At 41.5% G+C, this 27,902-nt stretch overlaps 1 protein-coding gene across 3 annotated transcripts in view; it reads right to left on the bottom strand.

Annotated features, from left to right (window-relative positions):
- The window catches only part of CA5B (carbonic anhydrase 5B), a 60,085-nt gene that overhangs the window by 5,603 nt on the left and 26,580 nt on the right, over positions 1 to 27,902 (bottom strand). For all 3 annotated transcript variants that reach the window (XM_010336650.3, XM_003920347.4, XM_074392266.1), the window contains exons 3-7: positions 21,012 to 21,209; positions 7,994 to 8,112; positions 5,880 to 5,975; positions 4,659 to 4,721; positions 3,431 to 3,586 (exon numbers count right to left, since the gene is read on the bottom strand). In XM_010336650.3, the coding sequence (XP_010334952.1) occupies positions 3,431 to 3,586; positions 4,659 to 4,721; positions 5,880 to 5,975; positions 7,994 to 8,112; positions 21,012 to 21,209 (632 nt within the window). The remainder of the gene's footprint in view (positions 1 to 3,430; positions 3,587 to 4,658; positions 4,722 to 5,879; positions 5,976 to 7,993; positions 8,113 to 21,011; positions 21,210 to 27,902) is intronic.

Below are 27,902 nucleotides of genomic sequence, written 5' to 3'. Positions count from 1 at the left end.
TGAGAGTGGTAAAATTATAGGCAATAGGATAATATTATAGATGACAAGTAGCATTATTTTCCTTACTAAATTTTCTGTTACCATAAGTTTCGTATTAAATTACATTCTGGAAATAGCCAATACAGTTAGACCAGAAAATAAAAAATAAAATTTGAAATTATATAATTGAAAAATAAATTTTAAAGTTTTGCTGAAATTTTATTTACAAAATCCTCATATGAACCACTGACCCTGTGATGTATTTACTTTATTTATTTTTCAATGTTATGTTCATTTGTTTTTCTAAAAGGAATATAAGTCGAGGAAATGTGTCAATGTTTTAATCCAAAGAATAGAAACAGACTAAATGTATAGGCCACAAAGCCTACACATTTGCAGGTATAAAAGGATTTTCCTGTGCTTATCCTAGTACTTTTATAGTGATAGTTTTTACATATATCTGGAATGTATTCTTGTATAAGGTCTGAATGGTGGATCCAATTTTTATCCCCAAATGTCTGCTCAATTTTTCTTCAACAGCATTTACTGAATACTGTATCTTTCCTGCCTACTGAGTTGAGATGCTATATTTATCAAATTTATTTGGACATATTTCTTTTGTTTTTTTTTTTTTTGAGACGGAGCTTCGCTCTTGTTACCCAGGCTGGAGTGCAATGGCGCGATCTCGGCTCACCGCAACCTCCGCCTCCTGGGTTCAGGCAATTCTCCTGCCTCAGCCTCCTGAGTAGCTGGGATTACAGGCACTCACCACCATGCCCAGCTAATTTTTTGTATTTTTAGTAGAGACGGGGTTTCACCATGTTGACCAGGATGGTCTTGATCTCTTGAGCTCGTGATCCACCCGCCTCAGCCTCCCAAAGTGCTGGGATTATAGGCTTGAGCCACCGTGCCCGGCCTTGGACATATTTCTGAAATTATTATTTTCTTCCTGTGATGGTTAATTTTATGTGTCAACTTGATTGGGCCATAGGATACACAGACAGGTTAAATACTAGGTCTATGTATGTCTATGAAGGTGTTTATGGAGGAGATTAAGCTTTGAATAGGTGGACTGAGTAAAGTAAATGGCCCTCCCCAAAGTGGATGGGAATCATCTAATATACTGAGGGTCTGAATAGAATAAAAAGGCAGAGGAAGGTTGAATTTGCTCTGAATATTTGAGCTGGAACATCAATCGTCTCCTACCTTTGGAGGTCCTGGTTCTCAGGCTTTCAGACCAAGATAGAAATCTACATTATCAGCTCTCCAGCTCTCAGGCCTTTGAACTACACCACTGTCTTTCCTGGGTCTCCAGCTTGCACATGGCAGATTGTAAGACTTCTTAGTCTCCATAATCACATGGCCAATACCTTATGATAAAACTTTTTCTTTATCTAACTTTTCCTTTATTTATCTTTATAGGGTTACAGGGTTAGGGTTATTTAACCTTTTTAGGGTTATTTATCTAACTTTAACTTTTTCTTTCTTTTTTTTTTTTAATTTATCTTTATCTATATCTGATATGATTTGGCCCGGTGTCCCTACCCAAATCTCATGTCAAATTGTAATCCCCTCCACCCCATGCCAGTGGAGGGGCCTGGTGGGAGGTGTTGGATTGTGGGGGTGGACTTCCTCCTTACTATTCTTGTGATAGTGAAAGTTCTTACAAGATCTGATGGTTTAAAAGTGAGTGGCACTTCCCCCATCTCTCCCGCTCTCTCCTGCCACCATGTGAAGAAGGTCCTTGCTTCCCTTTTGCCTTTTGCCATGATTTTAAGTTTCCTGAGGCCTCCCAGCCATGCTTCCTGTTAAGCCTGTGGAACCACGAGTCAGTTAAACCTCCTTTCTTCATAAATTACCCAGTTTCAGGTAGTTTTTTGTAGCAGTGTGAAAATGGACTAATACAGTATCTATCTTATTGGCTCTATTTCTCTAAAGAACTCTGACTAATATACTTCCCTTGATTGATCTCTTTATCCATGTGCCAGTAACATGCTTTTTAATTATTGAGGATTATAAACTTGTGAGTCTAATCATCCCTTATTTCCGTTTCTAGGATTTTCCCTGGTTATTTATGTGTTTGTCTTTATTCATGAGTTTAGAAATAGCTTATTGATTTTAAAATCCTATTGGTATATTTATTGGAAACACATAAAATTCATGGCAAATAAACAGCTCATGGAGAATAACAAATTAGGTTTTCATTTATGACAAAAGAGGTGTCTTTATGATGTCTTTTGATCCTGTAATGTGTTAACTTTATTAATTCAAGACTTCTTTGTATCCTCCAGGAACATTTTACGTTTTTTTATTAACTTTCCTTGTTGAAATTAATATTGTACTCCACTGATTACTGAATTATCTCTGATTTTTATAGTAGTTTTTTATTGTTTCTCTAATTTATTTTTTATTTTCTGGTCTAACTGTCCTGGCTACTTCCAGAATGTAATTTAATATAAAACTTAATATGGTAATAATCCTTTCCATACAAAACCTACTATTTACTTTTGAACTGAGATCAATATCTTTCATTAAGATAGGAAAGTCTCTATTCAGCTCTGTTTTATTAAACATTTTCAAAAACTGAATGGTGATTTTTACAAATGTCTTTTTAAGTTCCCTGGAAATGATAATATGATTTTTCTGTTTAGATCCACTGATACAATAAATTGTATTAATATCATCTTAAAAATGAACCATTCTTGTATTACTGGAGTAAAAGCTACTTGGACAAAGTATATATTTCTTCTGATATACTGCTGGATTCTGTTTCTAATATTTTTTTTTAGCTTTTTATATATATATATATTCTTCAGAGGGGGATCCAAGCTTTGGTGAGTGTTGGTATCAGTTATGCTGGCTTCATAAGAAGAATTTGGAAGCTTTTGTTCTTATGAAAATGCTTTGTAATCAATAAAAATCCCATAAGGCATGTATGAGCAAATATTATTGTAGTTTAGCTATATTATACATTATACAGGATTTTGAGTATTTGCATAGTAACTACAAGTTCACAAAACTGACTTAAATTAAAGTTTCTGGACAAACATTGTTGGATTCCATATTTATCCTGAGATTCTACAGTAGAACTCCCTTAAGGATTTTAAAGAGTTTTGAACACATTTATTTCCAGCCTTCATTCTTCCCTTTAAAAGAGTCTTGATTTTGTATAAAGTTTAATATTTATATATAAAATACAAAAGGCATAAGAAGACATATGTAATTGTCAGATATAGATGTAAAAAGCTTATGTTCTTCTGTGTTTTAACTCTTCGCTCTAGTTAATTTGAAACATCCCCAAATTCATATCCAAACTGAGACAAGATATTGGTACACTTTAATAAAAATGTATAAGCATTACAAGATGTTAAAACTGATGCCACAGTCTGAACCCAGCCTTGTTTTAAATGGGCAAAGATTTTCTTAGATTGAAATTATAGAGAGAACGTACCTGATCATGATCAACCTCTACTGGCTGCTTCTTAATGATCCAGGTGACAGACTCAGAGAGGGGTGGAGTAGTCAGAGACCCTGAGTAGGTCCAGTAATCTGGGCAGGTAGGCATCAGGCAAGAAGGGTCAAATGATCCAAATTCCACAAGGGTGTCCTGGCCAAGGAAGAGATAAGTAAGTCATTATTTAGTAAACCACTCAGGAATCAGACAACAGGTGATGGTTCTCAGGGTGTGTCTGGGGATCAGCAGTGGTCCAGAGGAGCTCCAGGCCCTTCTAGGCAGCTTCCTGAAGCATTGCTGCTTAGGATGGAATCACGCCTAGGCTTTGTTTCTGCAATTAACTGTGTATTTTTTAAATTCTCCAGTGGGAAAACAGCCAAAACCATCTGATCTCTCAATTCTAGTGAGGATCCAGCAGGTAGTCTCCTCTGAATTTTCTTAGGAGGTTTTAGACAGTGGCCAATGCATAAAGAAGGAGGCTTTGCATTTTCAAGAGAGGCTAACTGAGAATTGTCCTTTTAAGAAGAAATGCAGATCAGGAGGAGCCAGAATCCTGAATTAAAAGGCAAGAGAGAGAAAAAGAGGGAAATAGAGAGGAAAGGAGAGGGAAAGAGGTAGGGACCGGAAGGAGAGAGTGGAGGATAGGGAGAAATAATATATGGGCTTCCAGAGAGGAAAGGAGAGGGAAAGAGGTGGGGACCATAGGGATACAGTGGGGGATGAGAGAGAGAGGGAGAGAATACATGGGCCTCCAGAGAGTAGCCCTTTGGAAATCTGAATATTGAAGAATTAATCGTGGGGGGCTGGACAAAGGCATCCAACCTGAAGGATGTGGATTACTGTTCTTTCCAGCTGGACAAGGCAAGTTTCTGTAGAATTGCTCTCTGCTCCCTGCCTGTGGGAGGGCAGCTAGAGAAAAGAAGGCTGCTCTGGGTGTGTTCACAAGGACTTAGAAGGAGCCGGTGTCGGGAACCCAGGAAGGGACAGGGACATATGCCCCTGAGGCCCCAAGTCCTCAGTGGCACTGCAGCAAAACCAGAAAGCTCACTGCCCACCCACAGAATTACTACTTTTGTCCCCTGGAATCATAAATGGCAAGTTTTCTTTTAAGGCCAAATACAGTTCACTTAATTAAACTTCCCAATTTAAGTGCCTTGGTAATGTCTCTGCTCTGAGATTGAAACATAAAAGTATATTTCAAGTAATTAAGGAAAACAAATAGTACCTTGTGCTTAATTGATGGCAAAGTATCCACTAATTTCTGTAGCTCTTTATGATGTTCGCCTAGCTAAGGAACAACAAATAAAATATTACAAACAATGGACATCTCACTGTAGAAACTGTGACAGAATGTGAATTAAAATTAACCACCTGGTGATTACATAAAAAGAAACTGCATGACTGAAACTACACTTAAACTTGTAATTTATAATTTTATAAACCTCACTGAATTAAATTAGAGAATAAATGAGCAGGCTGTTTGCTGACAAGGTCAGCATGCCTGCAGAGAAAGGTGCCCCCTGCTTCATTTAAGTATCAGTTCTTTTTTTTTTTTTTTTTTGGAGACGGAGTTTCGCTCTTGTTACCCAGGCTGGAGTGCAATGGCACGATCTCGGCTCACCGCAACCTCTGCCTCCTGGGTTCAGGCAATTCTCCTGCCTCAGCCTCCTGAGTAGCTGGGATTACAGGCACGTGCCACCATGCCCAGCTAATTTTTTGTATTTTTAGTAGAGATGGGGTTTCACCATGTTGACCAGGATGGTCTCGATCTCTTGACCTCGTGATCCACCCGCCTCGGCCTCCCAAAGTGCTGGGATTACAGGCTTGAGCCACCTCGCCCGGCCTCATTTAAGTATCAGTTCTTAAATTGAAATTAAAATTAAATAAAATAAAAAATAGTTCCACAATTGCAGTTAGACACATTTCCAGTGCTCGGCTGCCACATGTGGATTGTGACCACTCTGTTGGACTGTGTATTTTTATACCATTTAAACTATATTATTTTGATTGGGGGAATGGAGTCTTGCTATGTCACCCAGGTTGGAGTGCAGTGGCACAATCCTGGCTCACTGCAGCCTCCGCCTCCCAGGCTCAAGCAGTCCTCCTGCCTCAGCCTCTCAAGTAGCTGGGATTACAGGTGTGCACCACCATGGTCAGCTAAGTTTTGTATTTTTAGTAGAAACAGGGTTTCCCCACTTTGGCCCGGCTGGTCTCGAACTCCTGACCTCAAATGATCTGCCCTCCTTAGCCTTCCAATGTGCTGGGATTACAGGCATGGGCCACCATGCCTGGACCTAAAATATATTCTTAACAATCCTGTATTTCAAGTACTATTTATCTTACCAGTATATAAATCCCAACATTCTTAAAGTAAATAATATTACAATATTCCATCTCTTCATTCTAGAATACAATACATCATTTAAAGCTGGTGAGATTTTTTTACCTTTAAAAATACTCCTATCACAGCCAAACCATTTTCTTCCAGTGCTGCATCCTCAAAGTTTTCAAATTTGACTGCATTCCAATGCACTAAGTGCAGCTGAAACACCATGAAAAGAGGGTTAACACGTGACTACACAGGTTCTCTCTCCAGAATAAACCCACAGCTTCAGTCAACCTATGACATTTAAACATGTTTCCTCACCCAAAGTAAAGCCACTGAGAAAAGCATATGACAATCTGGTGCAAAATGAGATAGAAACAAAGATCAGGGAGAAATTTAGGCAAGAGCAGCAATTAATTTTATTTTAGAATAAAAGGATTTATTTGGGGAGAAAAATAGAAAATTCTTATAGCAAAGTGACACTTCAGTGAGCAATCAACATTTGTCCAGTTCCATCTTGATTTGCATGAAACACCAATATTCAAAATCCACTTGCATCTACAGCAGAGAAGATGTTTATATTGAGAGAAACAGATCCTCCCTATGGAAATTATGCAGGAGTTAAAGACAAATTTCTTCTTCAAGGAATAACCATTTAAAATGTGCTTTCGGCCGGGCGCGGTGGCTCAAGCCTGTAATCCCAGCACTTTGGGAGGCCGAGGCGGGTGGATCACGAGGTCAAGAGATCGAGACCATCCTGGTCAACATGGTGAAACCCCATCTCTACTAAAAATACAAAAAATTAGCTGGGCATGGTGGCGCGTGCCTGTAATCCCAGCTACTCAGGAGGCTGAGGCAGGAGAATTGCCTGAACCCAGGAGGCGGAGGTTGCGGTGAGCCGAGATCGCGCCATTGCACTCCAGCCTGGGTAACAAGAGCCAAACTCCGTCTCAAAAAATAAATAAATAAATAAAATGTGCTTTCGCTGGGCACTGTGGCTCATGCCTGTAATCCTAGCACTTCGGGGGACAAAGGCGGGCAGATCACAAGGTCAAGAGATCGAGACCATCCTGGCCAACAGGGTAAAACCCCGTCTCTACTAAAAACACAAAAATTAGCTGGGCTTGGTGGCACACACCTGTAATCCCACCTACTTGGGAGGCTGACGCAGGAGAACTCTTGAACCCAGAAGGCGGAGATTGCAGTGAGCCGAGATTGTACCACTGTACTCCAGCCTGGTGGCAGAGCAAGACTTTGTCTCAATAAATAAATAAAAATAAATAAAATAAAATGTATTTTTAGGCTAGGTGTGGTGGCTCACACCTGTAATCTCAGAATTTTGGGAGGCCGAGGTGGGAGAATCACTTGAACTCAGGAGTTTGAGACCAGCCTGGACAACATAGTGAAACCCTGTCTCTCTACAAAAAAATTTAAAAATTAGCAGGGCATGGTGGTGCCTGCCTGTAGTCTCAGCTACTTGGGAGGCTGAGGTGGAAGGATTGCTTAAGATAGAGGCTGCAGTGAGCTGTGATTGTGCCACTGCACTCCAGCCTGGGTGACACAGTGAGACCCTGTCTCACAAAACAAAACAAAATAAATATAAAATAAATTTTTAAATGTGCTTTTATTTTTAACATCACATTTACAACTGAATTAGGAAAAAAGTTGTAAGAAGAAATTCTATTTCCTTAAAATCTCCCTTTATTTCCCTACAAATCATTTCTCATCCATCACTTATGAATGCATTATCACCCAGCCTCCCAAGTGAGACACCACAAAGTCATGGTTAATTTTGCCTTCTCCTATCCTGAAGAGAACCCTACCTAAAGTACTGTTGCTTTAATTTCAGAAATGCTTGATAAATCTGGATCTTTTTTTCTACTTCTATTGCCACAGCCTTTATTTAGGCTCCTACCATCGTAAACTTGCGTTAATTCAACCTGTGGCTCCGAAACATTCCCTAGGTTATTACTTTGGGCTACTATTTGAGTCCACCTTCGAATTCCAGAAGAATTCAGTTTCAGGGTCCTAAGGTTCATTTCAGCTATATTATTTGAGATGAGAGAAGTTAACATTTTTACATGTCTTAGCTGAGAATGATCAAAATTGCCTGAGAAAGCTATTTAGCATTTATAGGAATCACCTGATTCTTTCTGATAATTTCTTAAAACTACAACTTCAGAATTATCCCCTCTTCTCTTCTATTGTCACTGTTCCTGACCGTCTCAACATACCTCTGCTGGGAAGCATTTGCTGTCCACAGTGTGCTCGGAGCCCCAGGCATCGATGGCTCCCCAGTGAAAATGGAACTGCTTCAATCGGTAGTTGTGTTCCAGGGGTCCTCCCTTGATCACTAAAATGGCATATCCAACAATTCAAGGAAAAGTTATTTGTGCTGTGGGGGAAAGTGGGTGAAAAGCCAAATCTCCAGTTGACCCTCCATGTGACCTGTCTTAAATGGATTACACTGAATTACATACGAGTGTTTATAAATTGATTTTCATGCAGTCAATGCACATATAAGGACAAGACCAAACGACATCAAGATTTAACCACATCACAAGCTACAAACGATCGTTAAAGGCCAATTCTTAATTTTATATCCTATATTATTGTGTCCAGTTTTCTTTTGTGTGCAATAAAACACAAATTTCTCTCAGAATATTTATCCAACATGACCTCATAATACTAAAATATGGAGACAAAAGGATCTTTCTTTTTTTTATGCACAGTTTGCTTTTCAATTTTTGAAGATACTAGTGTTGCTTTCCCTTTCATTTAAATGGAATAGGTAGTTTGCAAGTCAAAAATGATCACCTGGGAGATGTTGGTCAAAAGGTACAAAGTTTCAGTTAGGAGGAATATGTTTTCAAGATTTATTGCACAGCATGGTGATCATAGTTGATAATAATGTATTGCACATTTCAAAATTACTAAAAGAATAACAGTAGATTTTCTCACTACAAAAAAAAAATGGTAAGTATGTGAGGTGATGCATATTTTCTTTTCTTTTTTTGAGATGGAATCTCACTTTGTCACCAGGCTGGAGTGCAGTGGCGCCATCTTGGCTCACTGCAACCTCCACCTCCTGAGTTCAAGCGATTCTCCTGCTTCAGCCTCCCGAGTAGCTGGAACTACAGGTGCACGCCCCCACACCCAATTAATTTTTGTAGTTTTAGTAGAGATAGGTTTTCACCATGTTGGCCAGGCTGGTTTCAATCTCTTGACTCATGATCCCCCCACCTCAGCCTCCCAAAGTGCTGGGATTACAGACAGGTGTGAGCCACTGAGCCCAGCTGGATATTTTCATTGCTTGATATAATCATTCCACAATGCATACATATATCAAAAGATCACACTGCACCCGATAAATATATCCAAATATGTCAATTGAAAGAACACACAGCTGGGCACAGTGGTTCATGCCTGTAATCCCAGCACTTTGGGAGGCTGAGGCAGGTGGATCATCTCAGGTCAGGAATTTGAGAGCAGCCTGATCAACATGATGAAACACCATCTCTACTAAAACCACAAAAAAATTAGCCAGGCGTGGTGTCCGGCGCCTGCAGTTCCAGCTACCCAGGAGGCTGAGGCAGGAGAATCACTGGATCCCGGGAGGTGGAGGTTTCAGTGAGCTGAGATCACACCACCACACTCCAGCCTTGAGGACAGACTGAGACTCTTGTCTCAACACACACACACATACACACACACACATACACACACACACACACACACACAAATTACTACAAATATATTATGGGCAAAACATTGACAAGTTGTTGTTGTTGTTGTTGTTTTAAACAGGGTCTTACTCTGTCACCCAGGCTGGAGTGCAGTGACACAATCTCAGCTCACTGCAACCTCTGCCTCCTGGGCTCAAGCCATCCTCTTACCTCAATCTCTTGAGTAGCTGGGACTACAAGCGTGCACCACCATCCCAGGCTATTTTTTTTTTTTTTTTCGAGACAAAGTCTCACTCTGTTGCCCAGGCTGGAGTGCAGTGGAGTGATCTCAGCTCACTGCAACCTCTGCCTCCTGGGTTCAAGCAATTCTCTCCTGCGTCAGCCTCCCGAGTAGCTGGTACTACAGGCATGTGCCATCATGCCCAGCTAATTTTTGTATTTTTAGTAGAGATGGGGTTTCACCATATTGGTCAGGCTGGTTTCCAACTCCTGACCTTGTGATCCAACACCTCTGCTTCCCAAAGTGTTGGGATTACAGACATGAGCCACCACACCCGGCCGCCAGGCTAAGCTTTTTTTGTTTTGTTTTGTTTTTGTAGAGATGGGATTTTGCCATGATGCTCAGGTTTGTCTTGAACTCCTGAGCTCAATAGATCCACCCATCTCACCCTTCCAAAATGATGGGATTACAGGCAATTGGGCCACTGCACCTGGCCCAGATACCACCTTGGGTTGTGTTGATTTTTCTTTTGGCTTTAGTTTGCCAAGGCATGTTAGTTCTCCATTTATTCCATCTGATTAGACCCTGGGAATGGCTGCACATAATGAAACCAACACAGCAACAGGAAAGCCATCTATACCATCCCTATTAATAATTTTTACAGTTTATTGCACCATTAATTGAATTTTAGGTACACAAATGATCAAGTACAGCAATCTGAAGATCCAAATATACTGGATATGTCATGCAATGGTCTTCTCTGTATCTTTTGTTTGTTTGTTTTGAGAAAGGGTCTCACCCTGTCGCCCACACCAGTGTGCAGTGGCGCTGTCTTGGCTCACTGCACACTCAACCTCCCAGGCTCAAGCATTCCTTCCACCTTGGCTTCCCAAGTAGCTGGGACTACAGGACACACCAGCAAGCTAGGCTAATTTTTGTATTTTTTATAGAGATGGGAGTCTCGCTATATTACTCAGGCTGTTCTCAGACTCCTGAGCTTAAGTGATCCTCCAGCTCTGGTTTCCCAAAGTGCTGGGATTGAAGTGTGAATCAACATGGCCCTAACTCTGCTATGTGTCTTCCCAGCTTTTTAAAAATTCTTACATAATTTTCTCCATGAAAATGTTTTGCAGGCCAGGCGCGGTGGCACATGCCTGTAATCCCAGCACTTTGGGAGGCTGAGGCAGGTGGATCACCTGAGGTCAGGAGTTTGAGACCCTCCTGACCAATATGGTAAAACTCTGTCTCTACTAAAAATAAAAAATTAGCCAGGCGTGGTGATGGGCCCCTGTAATCCCAGCTACTCGGGAGGCTGCAGCAGGAGAATCACTTGAACCCAGGAGGTGGAGGTTGCAGTAAGCCGAGATCATGACATTGCACTCCAACCTGGGCAACAGAGCAAGACTCCATCTCAAAAAAAAAAAGTTATTGCAAAAGGTTAGTGAAGACATCAATAATTACTTCTCTTTGGGAGACAAGTGAGGTACACAGAATAAGATCACATGATTCACTAAGTGAACAGGAGGACAGTACTAAAGTACACTGAAAAAAAATAAAATATCTTCCAAAAATTTTTCTATGCTTTATTTTGAGCATAGTTTTGGCAAATATTGAATCCAATCTGTTGAATGAAATTGAAGTTCTGGTCTCAAGTCAAGAGACCAGGGCAGAGGAAAAAGCCAGCTTCTCTTTCCTCGCAGTATTTCCTGAACCCTTACTATGTGTCTCCTCCAAAGGTGATTAGCAGGGCAGAGAGGAATGTCACCAATAGGGCTGCAAGGGAAGGAAGGTGGGGGCAGAATCGGTCTTCAGTTGTGTTTTTGTTTTTGACACAGGGTCTCACTTTATCACCCAGGCTGGAGTGCAGTGGCGTGATCAAGGTTCATTGCAGCCTCAACTTCCTGGCCCCAAGCAATCCTCCTGCCTCAGCCACCTCAGCAGCGAAAACTACGGGCACGTACCACGACACCTGGCTAAGTTTTGTATTTTTTGCATATTTTGTTTCACCACGCTGCCCAGGCTGGCCTCAAACTCCTGGATTCAGGTGATCTGCCTGCCTCAGCCTCCCAAAGTGCTGGGATTATAAGTGTGAACCATTGCACCCAGCCAGGTCTTCAGGAGTGTTGTGATTCACCCACACAATGTTGATCCACATAGTACTAAACACATTTTCTAATTAGTTGCCAATATTTAAAGCTGGACAATTTCACATAAAAATCCACACTGCCAACTTAACTTATGATAGTGAGAGACCCTGGCCATGATGGGCACACAATCCCACCAGGCAACAAGATGCTGGGTGGGAGAAAGTGCTGCCCCTTTAGATAGGCCCACCATTCCTACTGTTCCCATTTTCCTCAGACATGCCCAGCCTCGCTCATTCTCATTACTTCCCTGGCCTGTAGGTACAGCTGTGTTTGAGACCCCTGAGAGAAGCATTTAGAGACCCAGGCATTTGACTTGGGCACTTGCTAACTAGAAAAAACATTAAATTCCCCAACATGTGCTGGACCTTTTACCTATGTAAATTGTACACAGAAGACAGGTGAGACAGGGGGATAGTCTACTGTCTAATGTGGTTAAGAGCATATATTTTGTAGGAAAAGACCCTCCATTTGTGTCATTATAAAACCACCTTTGCAAAAATTACAACAGTGAGCAAATTATGACAGTGAAAGATATCTGATTTATCTTGCTTCTAATCTCTAAATTGCCCTTGTTCATTCCTGGGCATAGCCGAACTAAGCGTAGGAGAAATTCAGTTTACAGTTCAACTTTGAAACAAAGATGATAGCAGCTCTTTCCTGAAACAAAACCCCTCCTTGCCTGTGGACCAGACTGCCTTTATAAAACTAACAAATTAGGCACAAGATTAGAAATTATGGTTTAGGGGTCATGCAGGCAGAGCCCACAAGATCCCCAAACTCCTCAATTGCTCCTCTGGATAACATCACTATTGTAAAACTTAAGTTTGGTATTTGAGATATTTTTCAGACCCTCTATTCTGATAGACCAGCTGGTGCCACCCAGACGAGTAATCTGGCACAAGTAGTTCTGCAACCCCACCCAGGAACAGAAGACAGCAAGAAGAACCTGTTTGAGCCCCTATAATTTCATCTCTGACCTGATCAATCAGCACTCCCTACTCCCCAGCCCCCTACCCACCAAATTATCCTTAAAAAACCCTAGTCTTCAAATTTTGGGGGAAACTGACTTGAGTAATAAAATTCTGGTTTCACATTTAGTCAGCTCTGCACGCATTAAACTCTTTCTTTATTGCAACTCCTTTTTGTTTTTGAGATTGCATTTCCCTCTTGTCACTTAGGCTGCAGTGCGATGGCGTGATATCAGCTCTATGCAACCTCCACCTCCTGAGTTCAAGCGACTCTTCTGCCTCAGCCTCCCAAGTAGCTGGGATTACAGGCACCACTCACCATGCCCAGCTAATTTTGTATTTTTAGTAGAGACAGGATTTCACCATGTTGGCCAGGCTGATCTTGAACTCCTGACCTCAGGTGATCCACTCACCTCGGCCTAAGATGGTGCCCAGTAATCTCCATCTCTTGGGTTCTGCAACTTTATGTAATCACCTCCGCTGAATATGAGCTGGATCTTGTAACTTGCTTCTAAGGGCTAAAGTGATAGGATGCCACTTTCAGGATTAGATTACGAAAAGACTCTGGTTTCCATCCTGCTTACCCTCTCTGAGTTTGCTTGCTTGCATGCTCTGATGAAGTCAGTGGCCATGTTGTGAGCTGCCCTATGAAGAGGCTCACATGGCAAATAAATGAAGGTGGCCTCTGGCCATCAGCCACCCAGCACTGAAGGGCCTCAGAGAAAATGAACCCTGTGAACAGCAACTTGAGTGAGTTTGGAAGAGTACCCTTTGCCAGAGAAGCCTTGAGATGAGACTCCAACCAAGACTGACAGCTTGATCGCAACCCTACAAGAGACCCAGAGCCACAGCACCCAGCAAAGCCATGCCCAGATTCCCAGTCTATGAGCATGGTCTGCAAAACTCTTCATAAACTGGCTCTTGGTTACCTTTGGACTTGCTTTTGTGCAATATCTAACACAAGCATCATGCTGCCTCACAGCTCCACTTCTGCATGGATGGCCCAAGTGTCACCTCTACCAGGACGCCTTCTCCCACTACTACATGCACACCTCCATTATAGCACTAAGGAAAGCACTTGGCATTGGCATCATCTTCTCTAATGTCTGTCTCCCCACCAGACTGTAAACTCCTTTAAAAGCAGAGATCATCTATCCTTCCTCTTTCTGTTCCAAGCACCTGGCACAGGGCATGGCACTTAGTATATCTGAATGAAACCATAAACTAAAAAAATAGTGTCAGGCTGGGCATGGTGGCTCACACTTGTAATCCCAGAATTTTGGGAGACTGAGACAGGAGGATTGGTTGAGCCTAAGAGCTGGAGGCCAGCCTGGGCAATATAGTGAGACCCTATTTCTTATTAGTCAAGAAAAGAAAAGGAAAGGAAAGAAAGAGAGAGAGAGAAATAAGTGGCTGTTAGGTTCGTTAATTGGGATGTCACTGGCAACCTCAACAATATTAAAGGAAAATGGTGGGGTTGGTTGGGGCAGACGAATGGAGGAAAGAAGGAAATACAGTCATTAAGAAATGGGGCAGGCCCAGCAGTGGCTCACACCTATAATCCTAGCACTCTGGGAGGCCAAGGTGGGAGGATCACTTGAGGCCAGGAGTTTGAGACCAGCCTGGAAAACATAGTGAGACCCAGTCTCTATAGAAAAAAAGAAACAAAGAAATGGGCAGGTAGACAGAGATGGTCAACTGGAGAGCAGGCAGTCATAACACATATCAAATAAATATATACTTATGTATTTGAGGTTGTCGATATTTTATTCTTTCGTTTTTTATTTTTTTGAGATAGTGTCTCACTCTGTTGCCCAGGCTGGAGTGCAGTGGCACAATCTCAGTTCACTGCAACCTCCAACTCCCAGGTTCAAGCTATTCTCCTGCCTCAGCCTCCCAAGAAGCTGGAATTACAGGCGTGCACTACCATGACCGGGTAATTTTTGTATTTTGGTAGATACAGGGTTTCACCATGTTGGCGAAGTTGGGCTTGAACTCCGGACCTCAAGTGATCCACCCACCTCGACCTCCCAAAGCACTGAGATTACAGGGGTGAGCTACCATGCTTGGCCTGATATTTTATTCTTTCCATGCTTGAAGATGAGAAGGGATTAAATTTGTAATAATAATAATAATAATAATATAACAAATATAAAACATGTAGCAGAGAGTCTGACTTGTGGTAAGCAATCTGTAATATTCACTTTCTCCTTTTGCTTTTCTTTGTGAAAAAGAAGGAGCTCGCAGAGAAAGGGATAGTGAAGAGAAAGGAAATACACAGAACCCATACAAATAAAAGCAAATGCAGGAAATGCGCATGAGGAATGCTTCTGGGGTGATGGAAATGTTTTCAAATTAGATTATAGTGATGGTTGCACAACTCTGTAAATTTCCTTTGAAAATCATTGAACTGTGTATGTGTGTTTTAAACTGTGTATGTGTGTTTTAAAGTAAACGTAGGATCAAAAACAGGGAAGGAGAACTTAAAATGTTTGTGAAAGCATTCTTACTAGGTTCACCGGCATTGCCCCATAGAAGTGTAAAGTCAGGGAAGCAGGATGGAGCAGGAAGCACCCTGAGGAGGAGAACAAAGGCACTCACCTCTCCATCTCTTTAATGCCTGTTGACAGTGCCAATAAGAGGAATTCCAGAGGAGATGATAATTGACAGGGATCATTCAGGTGTAATTTAGTGCCCTTCCCCACAGTATTTCGACTCTCTTATATGAACTCATTAAAATCAGTAATGGTGGGCCGGGCGGGGTGGCTCAAGCCTGTCATCCCAGCACTTTGGGAGGCCGAGGCGGGTGGATCACGAGGTCAAGAGATCGAGACCATCCTGGTCAACATGGTGAAACCCCATCTCTACTAAAAATACAAAAAAATTAGCTGGGCATGGTGGTACGTGCCTGTAATCCCAGCTACTCAGGAGGCTGAGGCAGGAGAATTGCCTGAACCCAGGAGGCAGAGGTTGCGGTGAGCCGAGATCACGCCATTGCACTCCAGCCTGGGTAACAAGAGCGAAACTCCGTCTCAAAAAAAAATAAAAAATAAAAATAAAAATAAATTTAAAAAAATAAAAAAAAATAGCTGGGCATGGTGGCGCATGCCTGTAATCCCAGCTACTCAGGAGGCTGAGGCAGGAGAATTGCCTGAACCCAGGAGGCGGAGGTTGCAGTGAGCTGAGATCGAGCCATTGCACTCCAGCTTGGGTAACAAGAGCGAAACTCCATCTCAAAAAAAAAAAAAAGGAAAAAAAAAATCAGTAATGGTGTCCTACTCAGGGGAACCAAATACCAAACAACACCCAGCAGAGGACAGTAGTATGAGATGTTCACATACCTTCTCTTATAATCCTATTAAGGTAGTTCATGTTGTCCTTTCTTTCATTCCAGAGTTTAGTAATTTGAGTCTTCTTTTATTTTTTTTCTTGGTCTCCCCTAATTAAAAGTTTGTCAACTCTGTTGATCTTCCCAAAGAACCAACTTTTGATTTCATTGATTTCTGCTCGCTCTTTATTATGTCCTTCTCCCTATTTGCTTTTGGGTTTAGTTTGTTCTTCTTTTTCTAGTTTCTTAAAGTGGAAAGCTGAGATACTGACTTGAGAAAGTTCTTCTCTATTATAGGCATTTTCATCTATAAATTTCCCTCTAAGCACTGCTTTAGCTGCATCCCAAAAGGACTGGTATAATGTTTTTGTCACATACCTTCCCCAGCTTGTTTTCCTTGAACTTTCTTCCAATCCTCATAAAGCACACTATGGCAGCATTTCTTATGGTTTTTTTTTCTTTGAAATGTATAGTCATTGATATTTATTAGGTTTTTACTTTTCTAGAATTGTTTCTTGCCTTTCTTTGTTTCTAGAATGTCTTTACTTTCTTTCACTTTTTATTTTTTATGTTCATTCACTCTTTTTTCCTCTGCATGCTATTGATTATTTTGCAACAACATGGAGAAATAGCAGTGAAGAATAAGCAGGAAATAAGAGGCAGTCACTGAAAGGTGGAAAAAGAGAGAAAGAAAATTAGGTAATTATTAAAAATTGATGCTATCTTAAAGAAAATAATTATTAAAGCATAATTTAAAAGAGCTATCAGTTTTAGTTCTTTCTAACCAAACAAGAGAAAAATTAGCAAATACTCTACAATTTTTCTTGCATATTTTGTAAGTGTGAGATTGACACACCTAGCGAAGATAGGTTCAAGGGGTGATTTAGTTGGTTGGGTTTGTAGGTATCTAAAAAAAGCTATTATGATGAAAACACAGATGGCTTGTTTTCCATCTGAGATTACTCATGCAAATGGGTAGATAAGAATTCTTGAGGCCTGGCCTGGTGGTTCACACCAGTAATCCAAGCACTTTCGGAGGCTGAGGTGGGAGGATCGCTTGATCTCAGGAATATGAGACCAGCCTGGGCAACACAATGAAACCTTGTCTCTACAAAAAATACAAAAATTAGCCAGGGCCGGGCACAGTGGCTCATGCCTATAATCTCAGCACTTTGGGAGGCCGAGTTAGGCAGATCACTTGAGGTCAGGAGTTCGAGACCAGCCTGGCCAAAATGATGAAACCTCATCTCTACTAAATTACAAAAATTAGCTGGTTATGATGGTATGTGCCTGTAATCCCAGCTACTCAGGAGGCTGAGGCAGGAGAATCACTTGAACCCGGGAGGCAAAGGTTGCAGTGAGCCAAGATCATGCTACTGCACTCCAGCCTGGGCAACAGAGTGAGACACTGTAAAAAAAAAAAAAAAAAAAAAATTAACCAGGCATTGTAGCACATGCCTCTGGTCCCAGCTACTAGGGAGGCTGACATGGGAGGATTGCTTGAGTCCAGGAGGTTGAGGCTGCAGTGACAGTGAGTTGCAATCATGCCACTGCACTCCAGCCTGGGCAACAGAGCAAGATCCTGTCTCAAAAAAAAAAAAAAAAAAATTCTAGAATCTATTGTCTAAAAGAAAAAGAGAGGACTAAAAAATAAAACAACCATTTGCCCTGAAAGTTCTTGGGCTCAAGTCACTTGGTTAAGAAACTCATTAAGCAACTTTCTAAGACTTCCAACTCAATGAAGCAACGATATATTGGAAACAGACAGTCCCTAGACTGTTAAGGGCTTTAGAAAGCTAACCAATACCTAGGATTCTCAGAAGAAAGCAGGCTGCTAGGGCCCTAGATGGGGTTGAGAATTCAAAAGGATTGCTATGCATGTAAAGTAAATGGATGAGAGTTGGTATCCTATAGACTGGGTTGGCCCATTAGTTTATGTCTGGCAGGGATAACGGTAGAGCCCCAAGGGGGAGCTCACAAGAGAGCACCAGACAGTCGGAACACAGGAATTTAGCTTCTTGTTTTGAAGATTTTTGGAATCCTTATAAACAATGTAATGTTATGGACTTCCAGTTGAGAAGGGGGGCACACTCTAGAGTTTTGGGAAAATTAAGAAAGATGCATGATGATGGGTATACTAAAAGCCAAGACTTCACCACTACACAATATATCCATGTAACAAAACTAATCTCAACTTTTACCCACTACATCTATTTTTTTTTTTTTTTTTTTTTTTTGAGACGGAGTTTCGCTCTTGTTACTCAGGCTGGAGTGCAATGGCGCAATCTCGGCTCACCGCAACCTCCGCCTCCTGGGTTCAGGCAATTCTCCTGCCTCAGCCTCCTGAGTAGCTGGGATTACAGGCACGCACCACCATGCCCAGCTAATTTTTTGTATTTTTAGTAGAGACGGGGTTTCACCATGTTGACCAGGATGGTCTCGATCTCTTGACCTCGTGATCCACCTGCCTCGGCCTCCCAAAGTGCTGGGATTACAGGCTTGAGCCACCGCGCCCGGCCTTACATCTATTTTAAAAATAATGTATATCAGTATCATTTTTGTTTCTTATCATTTTTATTCCTCCCTTCACTAGCTAGTCCATCAACAGACCCAGATGGCCTTAAACAATGTTTCCCAAAACGTGGATCATATACCGCTGATGGCACATGAGATGGTTTTTGTTTTGTTTTTTTTTTTGAGACAGAATCTCACTCTTGTTGCCCAGACTGGAGTGCAATGGCATGATCTCGGCTCACTGCAATCTCCGCCTCCCAGGTTCAAGCAATTCTCCTGCCTCAGGCTCCTGAGTAGCTGGGATTACAGGTGCCCACCACCATGCCCAGATAATTTTTGTACTTTTAGTAGAGACGGGGTTTTGTCATGTTGGCCAGGCTGGTCTCGAACTCCTGATCTCATGTGATCCGCCCGCCTTGGCCTCCCAAAATGCTGGGATTACAGGCATGAGCCACTGCATCCACCTGAAATGGCTTTATGTGGTACAAGAAGGTTTTTACTTGTATAATTAGTTATTTTAAGAGAATCAGAAACAATATATTGAAACATATCAACCTGTGAATTTACAGATATAAAATTTAAATAAATAACTTTATGCAAAAAAAAAAAAAAAAAAAAAAAAAAGAGAGAGAGAGAGAGAGAAAGATGCCCATGAGTCTGGGAGGAAAAAGAACAATTTCTTCCTACTTTGAGATATGAAAGTAAGATGTTCAGGGTTTGGGGGCTGTGTTGTACCATGGGGGAGAAAGGAAAGTCAGGGATATGAAGACACCTAAACCCTTAAACACAGACTCAACTACCTCCTGAATCACAGCAGAGAAATATATCACAAGGGAGAAATCCAGAGAGAGATTAAGCCCATTGGAGGAGCAGTCTGTTTGTAGTTGAGCCAGAGTGCCATGTCTAAGTATCAGAGCATCACTAGGAAAATATGAAGAAAACAAAGACACAGTTCAGACTCAGAGCCAGGATAAATGCAGGAGTGAATATTTACTTTTTTTAAATTTTTTTGAGACGGAGTCTGGTTTTGTCGCCCAGGCTGGAGTGCAGTGGCGTGATCTCTGCTCACTGCAACCTCTGTCTCTCAGGTTCAAGCAGTTCTCCTGCCTCAGCCTCCCAAGTAGCTGAGATTATATGCATGTACCACCACACCCTGCTAACTTTTTGTATTTTAGTAGAGACGGGGTTTCACCATGTTGCGCAGGGTGGTCTCAAACTCCTTAGCTCAGATGATCTGCCCACCTCAGCCTCCCAAAGTGCTGGCATTACAGGTGCGAGCCACCAAACCCAGCATCATTATCATTTTTATGGACTCATTTCTTAACATTCATGAGAGAAAACAAGTTTCCTTGAGATCAAGATTTCTCAGCTTCAGCTCTGTTGGTACCAGAGGCTAGATAACTCTTGGTTAATGATGTTTGGTGCACTGCAGGAGCTTTAGCGGCATTCCTGACTTTGACACACTAGATGCTAATTTCATTTCCCAAGTTGTGACAACCAAAAACTCCTCCAGATGTTGCCAAGTGTCCCCAGTCCTGTGGAGGGGTATGGGGGAAAGCTGGCAAAACTACCACTGGTTGATAACTACTTTAGATAAACTACTTCAAATAATAATCATTTTGAGACTAATTTGAACTATTTGACATCATCAAATGCAGTAAAACAAACAAGCAAACAAAAAAAGGGGAAAAGAAGAAATATTCACAAAATTAACCATCTTCTGTCTTCCATAGACACTACAAGTTTCAGGTAAACTTTGAAGTCATTAACATTGGTTTGTATCCAGGATGGTTAAAAAAAAAAGAAGATTAAAAATCAATATAATATTTAAATTTAAAAAACCCTTTTCAATTGTGTTTCTTTTAAACTAGGTAGGTAACATTGTTTATTTAACAAAATTACCAGATGATTAGTTTTCATTTCTCTAATATATGACTAGTCTTTGTAACCTAATGCACACATGAATATCCTTTTTGCCTCATTTCAAGTGTATTATAGTCTGGTAAGTGAAATCTGATTAAACTATGTTACTTTCATGAAAAAAATTCTTATAAAGTCAACAAAAAGGAAAATTCGTGCACATTCTATATATACATACAAAATAAATTTCTGGCAAAACCAATTTCACACCTATGTTCTACACAACTATAAAATCTATACATAGAGAGAGAGATATTTATTATTTAAAAATACTACCTATACTAGTTGAAGAAATATGCATTAAAAACTAGAAGGAATTTTTTTCACACATTCAAAAAGTTAAGATCAATGAGTTCCATGCCATTGCTCACAAAGAGGTCAATACTATCATGAAGAGAGTTTGATGTGTCCATATTAATATGACACTGTTTCTTTAACTCCTTACAAGACCACCAGATCTTGCTCTCACCTGATTTATCTGTAGAATCTTCAAATTCCACAAGGAAAGAGTACCCGTTATTCCAGATGTGGAGGCAGGTGGCTGGGTCATAAGAGATGGTGAGCGGTTTTAAGCCGGGATCATAAACACTGTCCCTCCACCGGATGTTGATGGGTGACTGTCGATCGCCCGCAGGAACCAGGTCCATGCTCTCCCAGAGTGGATGCACTAGGAGAAAGCAGGTCAGGCTTTTATCAAGATTGTTGGACCAGATTCAGTAGCTCACTCCTATAATCCCGGCACTTTGGGAGGCCAAGGTGAGTGGATCATTGCAGCTCAGGAGTTCAAGACCAGCCTAGGCAACATGGCGAAACCCTGTCTCTACAAAAAATACAAAAAAAAATTATCCAGGCGTGGTGGTACACACCTGCAGTCCTAGCTACCAAGTAGGCTAAAGTGGGAGGATTGCTTGAGCACAAGAGGTCGAGGCTGTTGTGAGCTGTGATCGCATCACTGCACTCCAGCCTGGGCAATAGACCCAAACCGTGTCTCAAAAAAGAAAAAGAAAAAAAAAAAGCCTGTCTACTGTACTTCTGGAGAACCTGCCCAAATAGAAACTAAAAGCCTTAGGAATTAGCCACTGTGATGGTTACTTTTAGGTGTTGACTTGACTGGATTAAAGAATACCTAGAAACCTGGTAAAGCATTATTTTGGGGTGTGTCTCTGAGGGTGTTTCCAGAGGAGACTATCATGTAATTCTGAGTGGACTAGATGGGAAAGATCCGCCCTCAATGTGGGCAGGTATCATCCAAACTGCTGGGGGGCCAGAGAGAACAAATACATGGAAAAGCTGAATGTGTCCATCTATCTGCTGGAGCTTAGATACACTCTTCTGTTCCTGTCCTTAGATAACAGCTACAGGCTTCTCAGCCTTTGGACCTCAGAACTTACACCAGCACCTCTCTGGGTTCTCAGGCATTTGGCCTCAGACTGAGAGTTATACCATCAGCTTTCCTGGTTCTGAGGCCTTTGTACTTGAACTGTTCCATACTACTAATATCTCAGGGTCTCCAGCTTGCAGATGGCCTATCAGGGGACTTCTCAGTCTCTATAATTGTGTTAGCAATTTCCACTAATAAAACCCCTGTCATCCATCTCTCTATCTATATACCTTATTGGTTCTGCTTCTGGAGAACCCTGACCAATACAGCTATTTAGGGGCTTAATCAAATAGACTAAAATAGGTCAAAGAGCACCTGGCAGAGGAAGAGCATTTTGGCGACTTGCAAAACCAACACATCTCAGTCTGCTTACTAGGCTCACCTAAACCAAGTGCAGTCAGTCCTGTGATAATAGTAAAATGCATGGAGATTAGTGCCATGTGGAAATAGGGATTCATAAATGAGTTCTTTTCATTGAGAACTTCCCAACCCCCAACTCCCCAAAGTGGCTTTAAATACAAATTAACTCAATTTTCAATAACACATTTATTTTCAAAAAAGGAAATGGGAGAACTTTTGGAAAGGAAACATTCAATCAAGTATTGTCAGTGTCTAACTGGTTGGCTGGTAGAAATAAAGGCTTGCGTAGCCTGCATCCTGTAAGATGCTCACCCCACATAATTGTGGGTGCCGAGTTGAGTTCTCCTCCTATGTAAGCAAACTCTGAGGACCAGGCAGCCATCCTGCAAAACCTGGGTAGAATATGAGCATTGCTAAGGTCCCTGGAGGTCGCAGTGTTTCACAGGGATGTGGAGATTATCTATTAAGGTGTACACATACAATTCAACCCCGACAGGCACTGATGACATTGCTGATGCTGATTTTCTTCCACAGAGTCAAGCACCAGGTCTCTGGAGCAAGCCCCTGTTAAGTATCAGCAGACTTGCTGATAAGACAGATAGGTCTGTTGAGATCCCCTTGTGTGATGAGTAGAACCAGTGTATATCAGTTTGGGGTGGTCCAGTTCCCTGTCCTTAGAAGTACCATGAATGGGTAGAATCAAGAACAACAGAAAAACTAGAGGAAACATGAATTGAGAGAAGTCACCACCAACGACCCTCTGCATCTCGCCCCACCATTAAGAATAAGGGTGAGACTAATGTAGTTGTTTTGTTAGTCAAATCCCCCGTGTATGGCAGCATCATCCTCCTCCATAAAAAAGCAGAAACCTGCCTCTGGTTTACTCTAACAGAGCAGAGATAATCCTCTTCCTTCCGTAATTGCTGAAATCTGGAAGTCAATATCTTTTTTTTTTTTTTTTTTTTTAAATGGAGTCTCACTCTGTCTCCCAGGCTAGAGTGCAGTGGCATGATCTCAGCTCACTGCAACCTCCACCTCCTAGGTTCAAGCAATTCTCCTGCCTCAGCCTTCCGAGTAACTGGGATTACAGGTGGGTGCCACCACACACAGCTGACTTTTATTTTTAATAGAGATGGGGTTTTGCCATGTTGGCCAGGCTGGTCTTCAACTCCTGGCCTCAGGTGATATACTCACATTGGCCTCCCAAAGTGCTGGGATTTCAGGTGTGAGCCACTGCGCCTGGCCGGAAGTCAATATCTTAACCTTGGTGTTTTGTTTTATTTATAAAAGTGTTCCAGCAATACAGACAAAGAGCTCTCCTGAGAGTGCCTAAATAAGTGGTTTTCAACAGAGACAGCAATTCAGTCCCCTAAAAACATTTGGCAATGTCTGGAGACATTTTTGGATGGCAAAACTGGGGGAGGGTGCTAGTGACATCTAGTGGATAAAGGCCAGGGATGCTGCTAAACATCCTACAATGCACAGGATGGGCTCCCACAAGAAAGGACCATCCTGACCCAAATGACAACAGGGCCAAAGTTGAGAAACCCTGGTCTAAAGGTTAAAGGTGCACGCAAGCTCCTTTTTTCTTTCTATTTCTTCATATAATGCAGTACTCTCATCTCTGGAGAGATCTGAACCCAATGTTTTGTTTTGTTTTTTTCCTTAGTATAAAACAACTTGTGAAGAACAAGAACTTAATTTAAAGAACAAGAAGTTTCTGTTTCAGAAATCTAAAATGGAAAATGCACATGAACTGGCATATCTGAAAGAGAATCAGGCCTATACTGTCATAATCTAATTAGAATGCAAATTCCTTGTGGGCAGGAGCCACATCTTCCTCCTTCTTTGTTGCCCTGTGGTATCTTATTAAACATATGCCCTTCTGAAAAACATCCTATTAGGCCAGGCGCGGTGGCTCACGCCTGTAATCCCAGCACCAAGGTGGATGGATCATGAGGTCAGGAGATTGAGACCATCCTGGCTAACACGGTGAAACTCTGTCTCCACTAAAAATACAAAAAATTGGCCAGGTGTGGTGGCACGTGCCTGTAGTCCCAGCTACTCGGGAGGCTGAGGCAGGAGAATCCCTTGAACCAGGGAGGCAGAGTTTGCAGTGAACGGAGATCACACCACTGCACTCCAGCCTGGGCAACAGAACAAGACTCTGTCTCAAAAAAGAAAAAAAAAAAAAAGAAAAACATCCTATTAGATACTGTGTTCATGATCTGGGTGACAGGATCAGAAGAAGCCCAACCTCAGCACCATGCACTATGCCCTTGTAACAAATCTACATATATAACCCCTGAATGTAAAATAAAAATGGAAATTTTAAAAAAGAAAGAAATCAACAATTTGCAAAAGCAATCATGGCAACTATGCAACAGCCAACATCATAAAATATACAACCTCAAGGTCTAAAAATGTTTAGTAATTTTATCCAATAAAATATCATATACCGTATTTTTCATCTTAGAGGGAAAGATGATCTTACATTTCTGTTACATTTGGTTATGTTATATCCGCCCAAACACTTGGATTCATATTCATCTAAACACCTCTTTTAAAAGCAAAAACAAAAAATAAAATAAACATATGTCGTGTAATGTATCCAACTGCCATTGTGGGGATAAAAGCTTAAATTTAAATGATTTGAAAGGATTAAAATGATCTGAAAAATGATTCAAATTGTGTTAATTTTTAAACTTCTTGAAAGGTCCTGATTCTGTTTTTAAAGATTCCTGACACAAAGAGACTACACAAGTGCCCCTCTGAGACACCCAGACTATGGCTGATAATTTGAGAATCCACACTCTTCAAAGCCATTCAATGGGGGTCTCCTGTGAAAAATAGGGAAGAACTGGAGTGGTGATCAGGCCCCTAAGACGATGCCTTGGTCACCCTTAATTGTTCCCCATCTTATTCATGAAATGGGAAGTATCAACACTCACATCCATACCAATACCAGCCCAAGAAAACTGGGCCTGTTCCTTCAATTGCTCTTTAATGACCATAATGCCATGATCAATTTATACCCTTCAGTTTACAAGTTCAGCCTCCAGAAGGTTTTCTTTCATCCTACCCATGTCTTCCTTTATTAAACTAGACCATCTAGGCTAGACCATCCAACCACTGCGGGGAGAGGTAGTCCTTGGTCTCTATCCCCCTATTGAAGCCAACTTTTTGTCAAGGGCTTGTTTCACTCAAGTTAAACTAACACTTTTGTTCTCTCCTCCTCTGCTCCTTTTCCTCCATTTAAGCAAAAACCAGATCAAAACAATTTACTGGTAGTTGCTCATATTTTATCTCAAAAATAGGAAGATGATTAAGTGGTCTAACAGAACCTTCATTTTCAGGTTCCGCTTGTATAGAGAAAATGAAAGAGCGATAGTGATTGTATCAATCCTGATTTGCATTAACAAAGGCATGCTGTCATTAAGAAGGTGTCAATAGTTTGTAGCTGATGGACAACAAAAGCCCTGCAGAAGATTCCATGTTGAGGATGTGCTTGATTTTAGTTCTTGTTTATATGCGTAGTCCTAGGTTTGATTTATGTTGTGCTTTAGCACTGTCTTAGTCCATTCAGGCTGATATGACAGAAAGACTAGGTGGCTTATAAATAAGAGAAATTTATTTCTCACAGTTCTGGAGTCTGGGAAGTCCAAGACCAAGGCACCAGCAGACTGCGTGTCTGGCAAGAGCCTGCTTTCTTGTTCATAGATAGCCTCCTTGCTTTCTTCGTATGGTAGAAGGTATGAGGGAGCTCTTTGGGGTCCCTTTTATATTGGGAACTAATCCTATTCATGAGAGCTCTACACTCATGATCTAATCACCCCCCTCCCAAAGCCCCACCTCTTAATACCATCACCTTGGGGTTTAGGATTTCAACATACAAACATTAAGGGGTCATGAACATTCAGTTCACTGCACCCGCCTATTTCCCCAGCTTTGGCATTGTCCTTCCTTCAGCCCTTGAAATATGGAAAGCTCATTCCTGCCTTAGTCCCTTTCTTCATGTTCCTCCTCCACAGAAATCAATTACCCCTCATTCGGCTCAGTGTTGGCTCCCATTATCTTTAGGTCTTGGGCTTAACTGTCACCTCCTTGAAAAAGTGATCTCTGGCTACTCTCTTATAATATGATCATCTCGTATTATAATTTTTAAATTATAGCATTCTGATTTTTCTTTCATGACATTTATTACATGAGTGCAGTTATAATTATATGTATATGTGCCTAATTATCTGCCTTCCTCAGTGCTCTGTAAGCCAGCTGGCTTTCGTTCAATACTTGTGGGTGGAATAAGATGAGGAGCATCACTGGGAAGGTCTGTCATATGCTGTCAATGTATGCATCTCCTCAAAACTTAGCCAGGCAGCAGTGGTTTACACCTGTAATTCCAGCACTTTGGCAGGCCAAGGTGGGCAGCTCACTTGAGGTCAGGAATTCGATAGCAGCCTGGCCAACATGGGAAAACACCATCTCTAGTAAAATACAAAAAATTAGCTGGGTATGGTAGCTCATGCCTGCAGTCCCAGCTACTGAAGAGGCTAAGGCAGAAGAATCTCTTGAACCGGGGAGGTGGAGGTTACAGTGAGCTGAGATTGCGCCACTGCACTCCAGCCTGGGCAACAGAGCGAGAACCTGTCTCAAAAAACAAACCAAAACAAGAATGTATACACTGAAATCCTACTCAAGGTGACGGTATTAAGAGCTGAGGACTTTGGGAGATGACTGGGTCATGAAGGCAGAGCCCTCATGAATGGGACTGACACCCTTATAAAAGAGGCTTGAGAAAGCTCCTGAGCTCCTTCCACCACATGAGGATGCAGCCAGAAGGCAAATTCTTGGAAGCAGAGAGAACCCTCATCAGACACTGAATCTACTGGCACATTGATTTTGGACTTGGACTTCGTGGCCTCCAGAACTATGAACAACAAATTTCTGTTTTCTATAAATTATCCAGTCTGAGGCACTTTGTTATAGCAGCCCACACAGAATAAGACAGTTTGCTTCTCCTTTTTGCTTTACTTTATTATTTTTCTTTAAGAATCATTTAGGTTTGTCTCTTCTTCACCTTGCCCAGAACAGCAGCCTAGTTCAGAACCCTACACCCTAGACTTCACACAAAGCCTCTTGGTTGCTTTTCCTCTTTTCTCACTCTCCTCTACTCCTGAGTTCTGCCCCTACGCAATTTTTCTAAATAAGCACCTTGGTCACATTGCTCCTGTGCCAAAGACGGTATATCAAGTTGTAACTTCCATGTTCAGTGCCCAGGTTTTCCTATTAGAACCCATCTCACTGGAGGTGATTAGAAGCTGATATAGAAGCTGATTAGAAGTTGATCCTGAAGATTCTGATCATGATCTCTGATCTGGGGAAAAAAATAGAACCCATCTCACTTATCTAATCTCATTTTCCTCATTCTTCCCAAACTCTGGTGTTCCTAAGTTCATTTTCTTGTCATGCTATTCCCCCTAGCATGCTACTCCTCTTATAATTGCCTAGCTACACAAGTTTATGTTTACTTTGGTTTTTAAAAATTTTTTAAATGGGGTGGGTGCAGTGGCTCACGCCTATAATCCCAGCACTTTGGGAAGCCAAGGCAGGCAGATCACG

The sequence above is a fragment of the Saimiri boliviensis genome, chromosome X (assembly GCF_048565385.1).
Source record: "Saimiri boliviensis isolate mSaiBol1 chromosome X, mSaiBol1.pri, whole genome shotgun sequence".
Classification (NCBI taxonomy): domain Eukaryota; kingdom Metazoa; phylum Chordata; class Mammalia; order Primates; family Cebidae; genus Saimiri; species Saimiri boliviensis.
The sequence above is the reverse complement of the archived record's forward strand: the minus strand, read 5'-3'. Positions and strand labels throughout refer to the sequence as shown.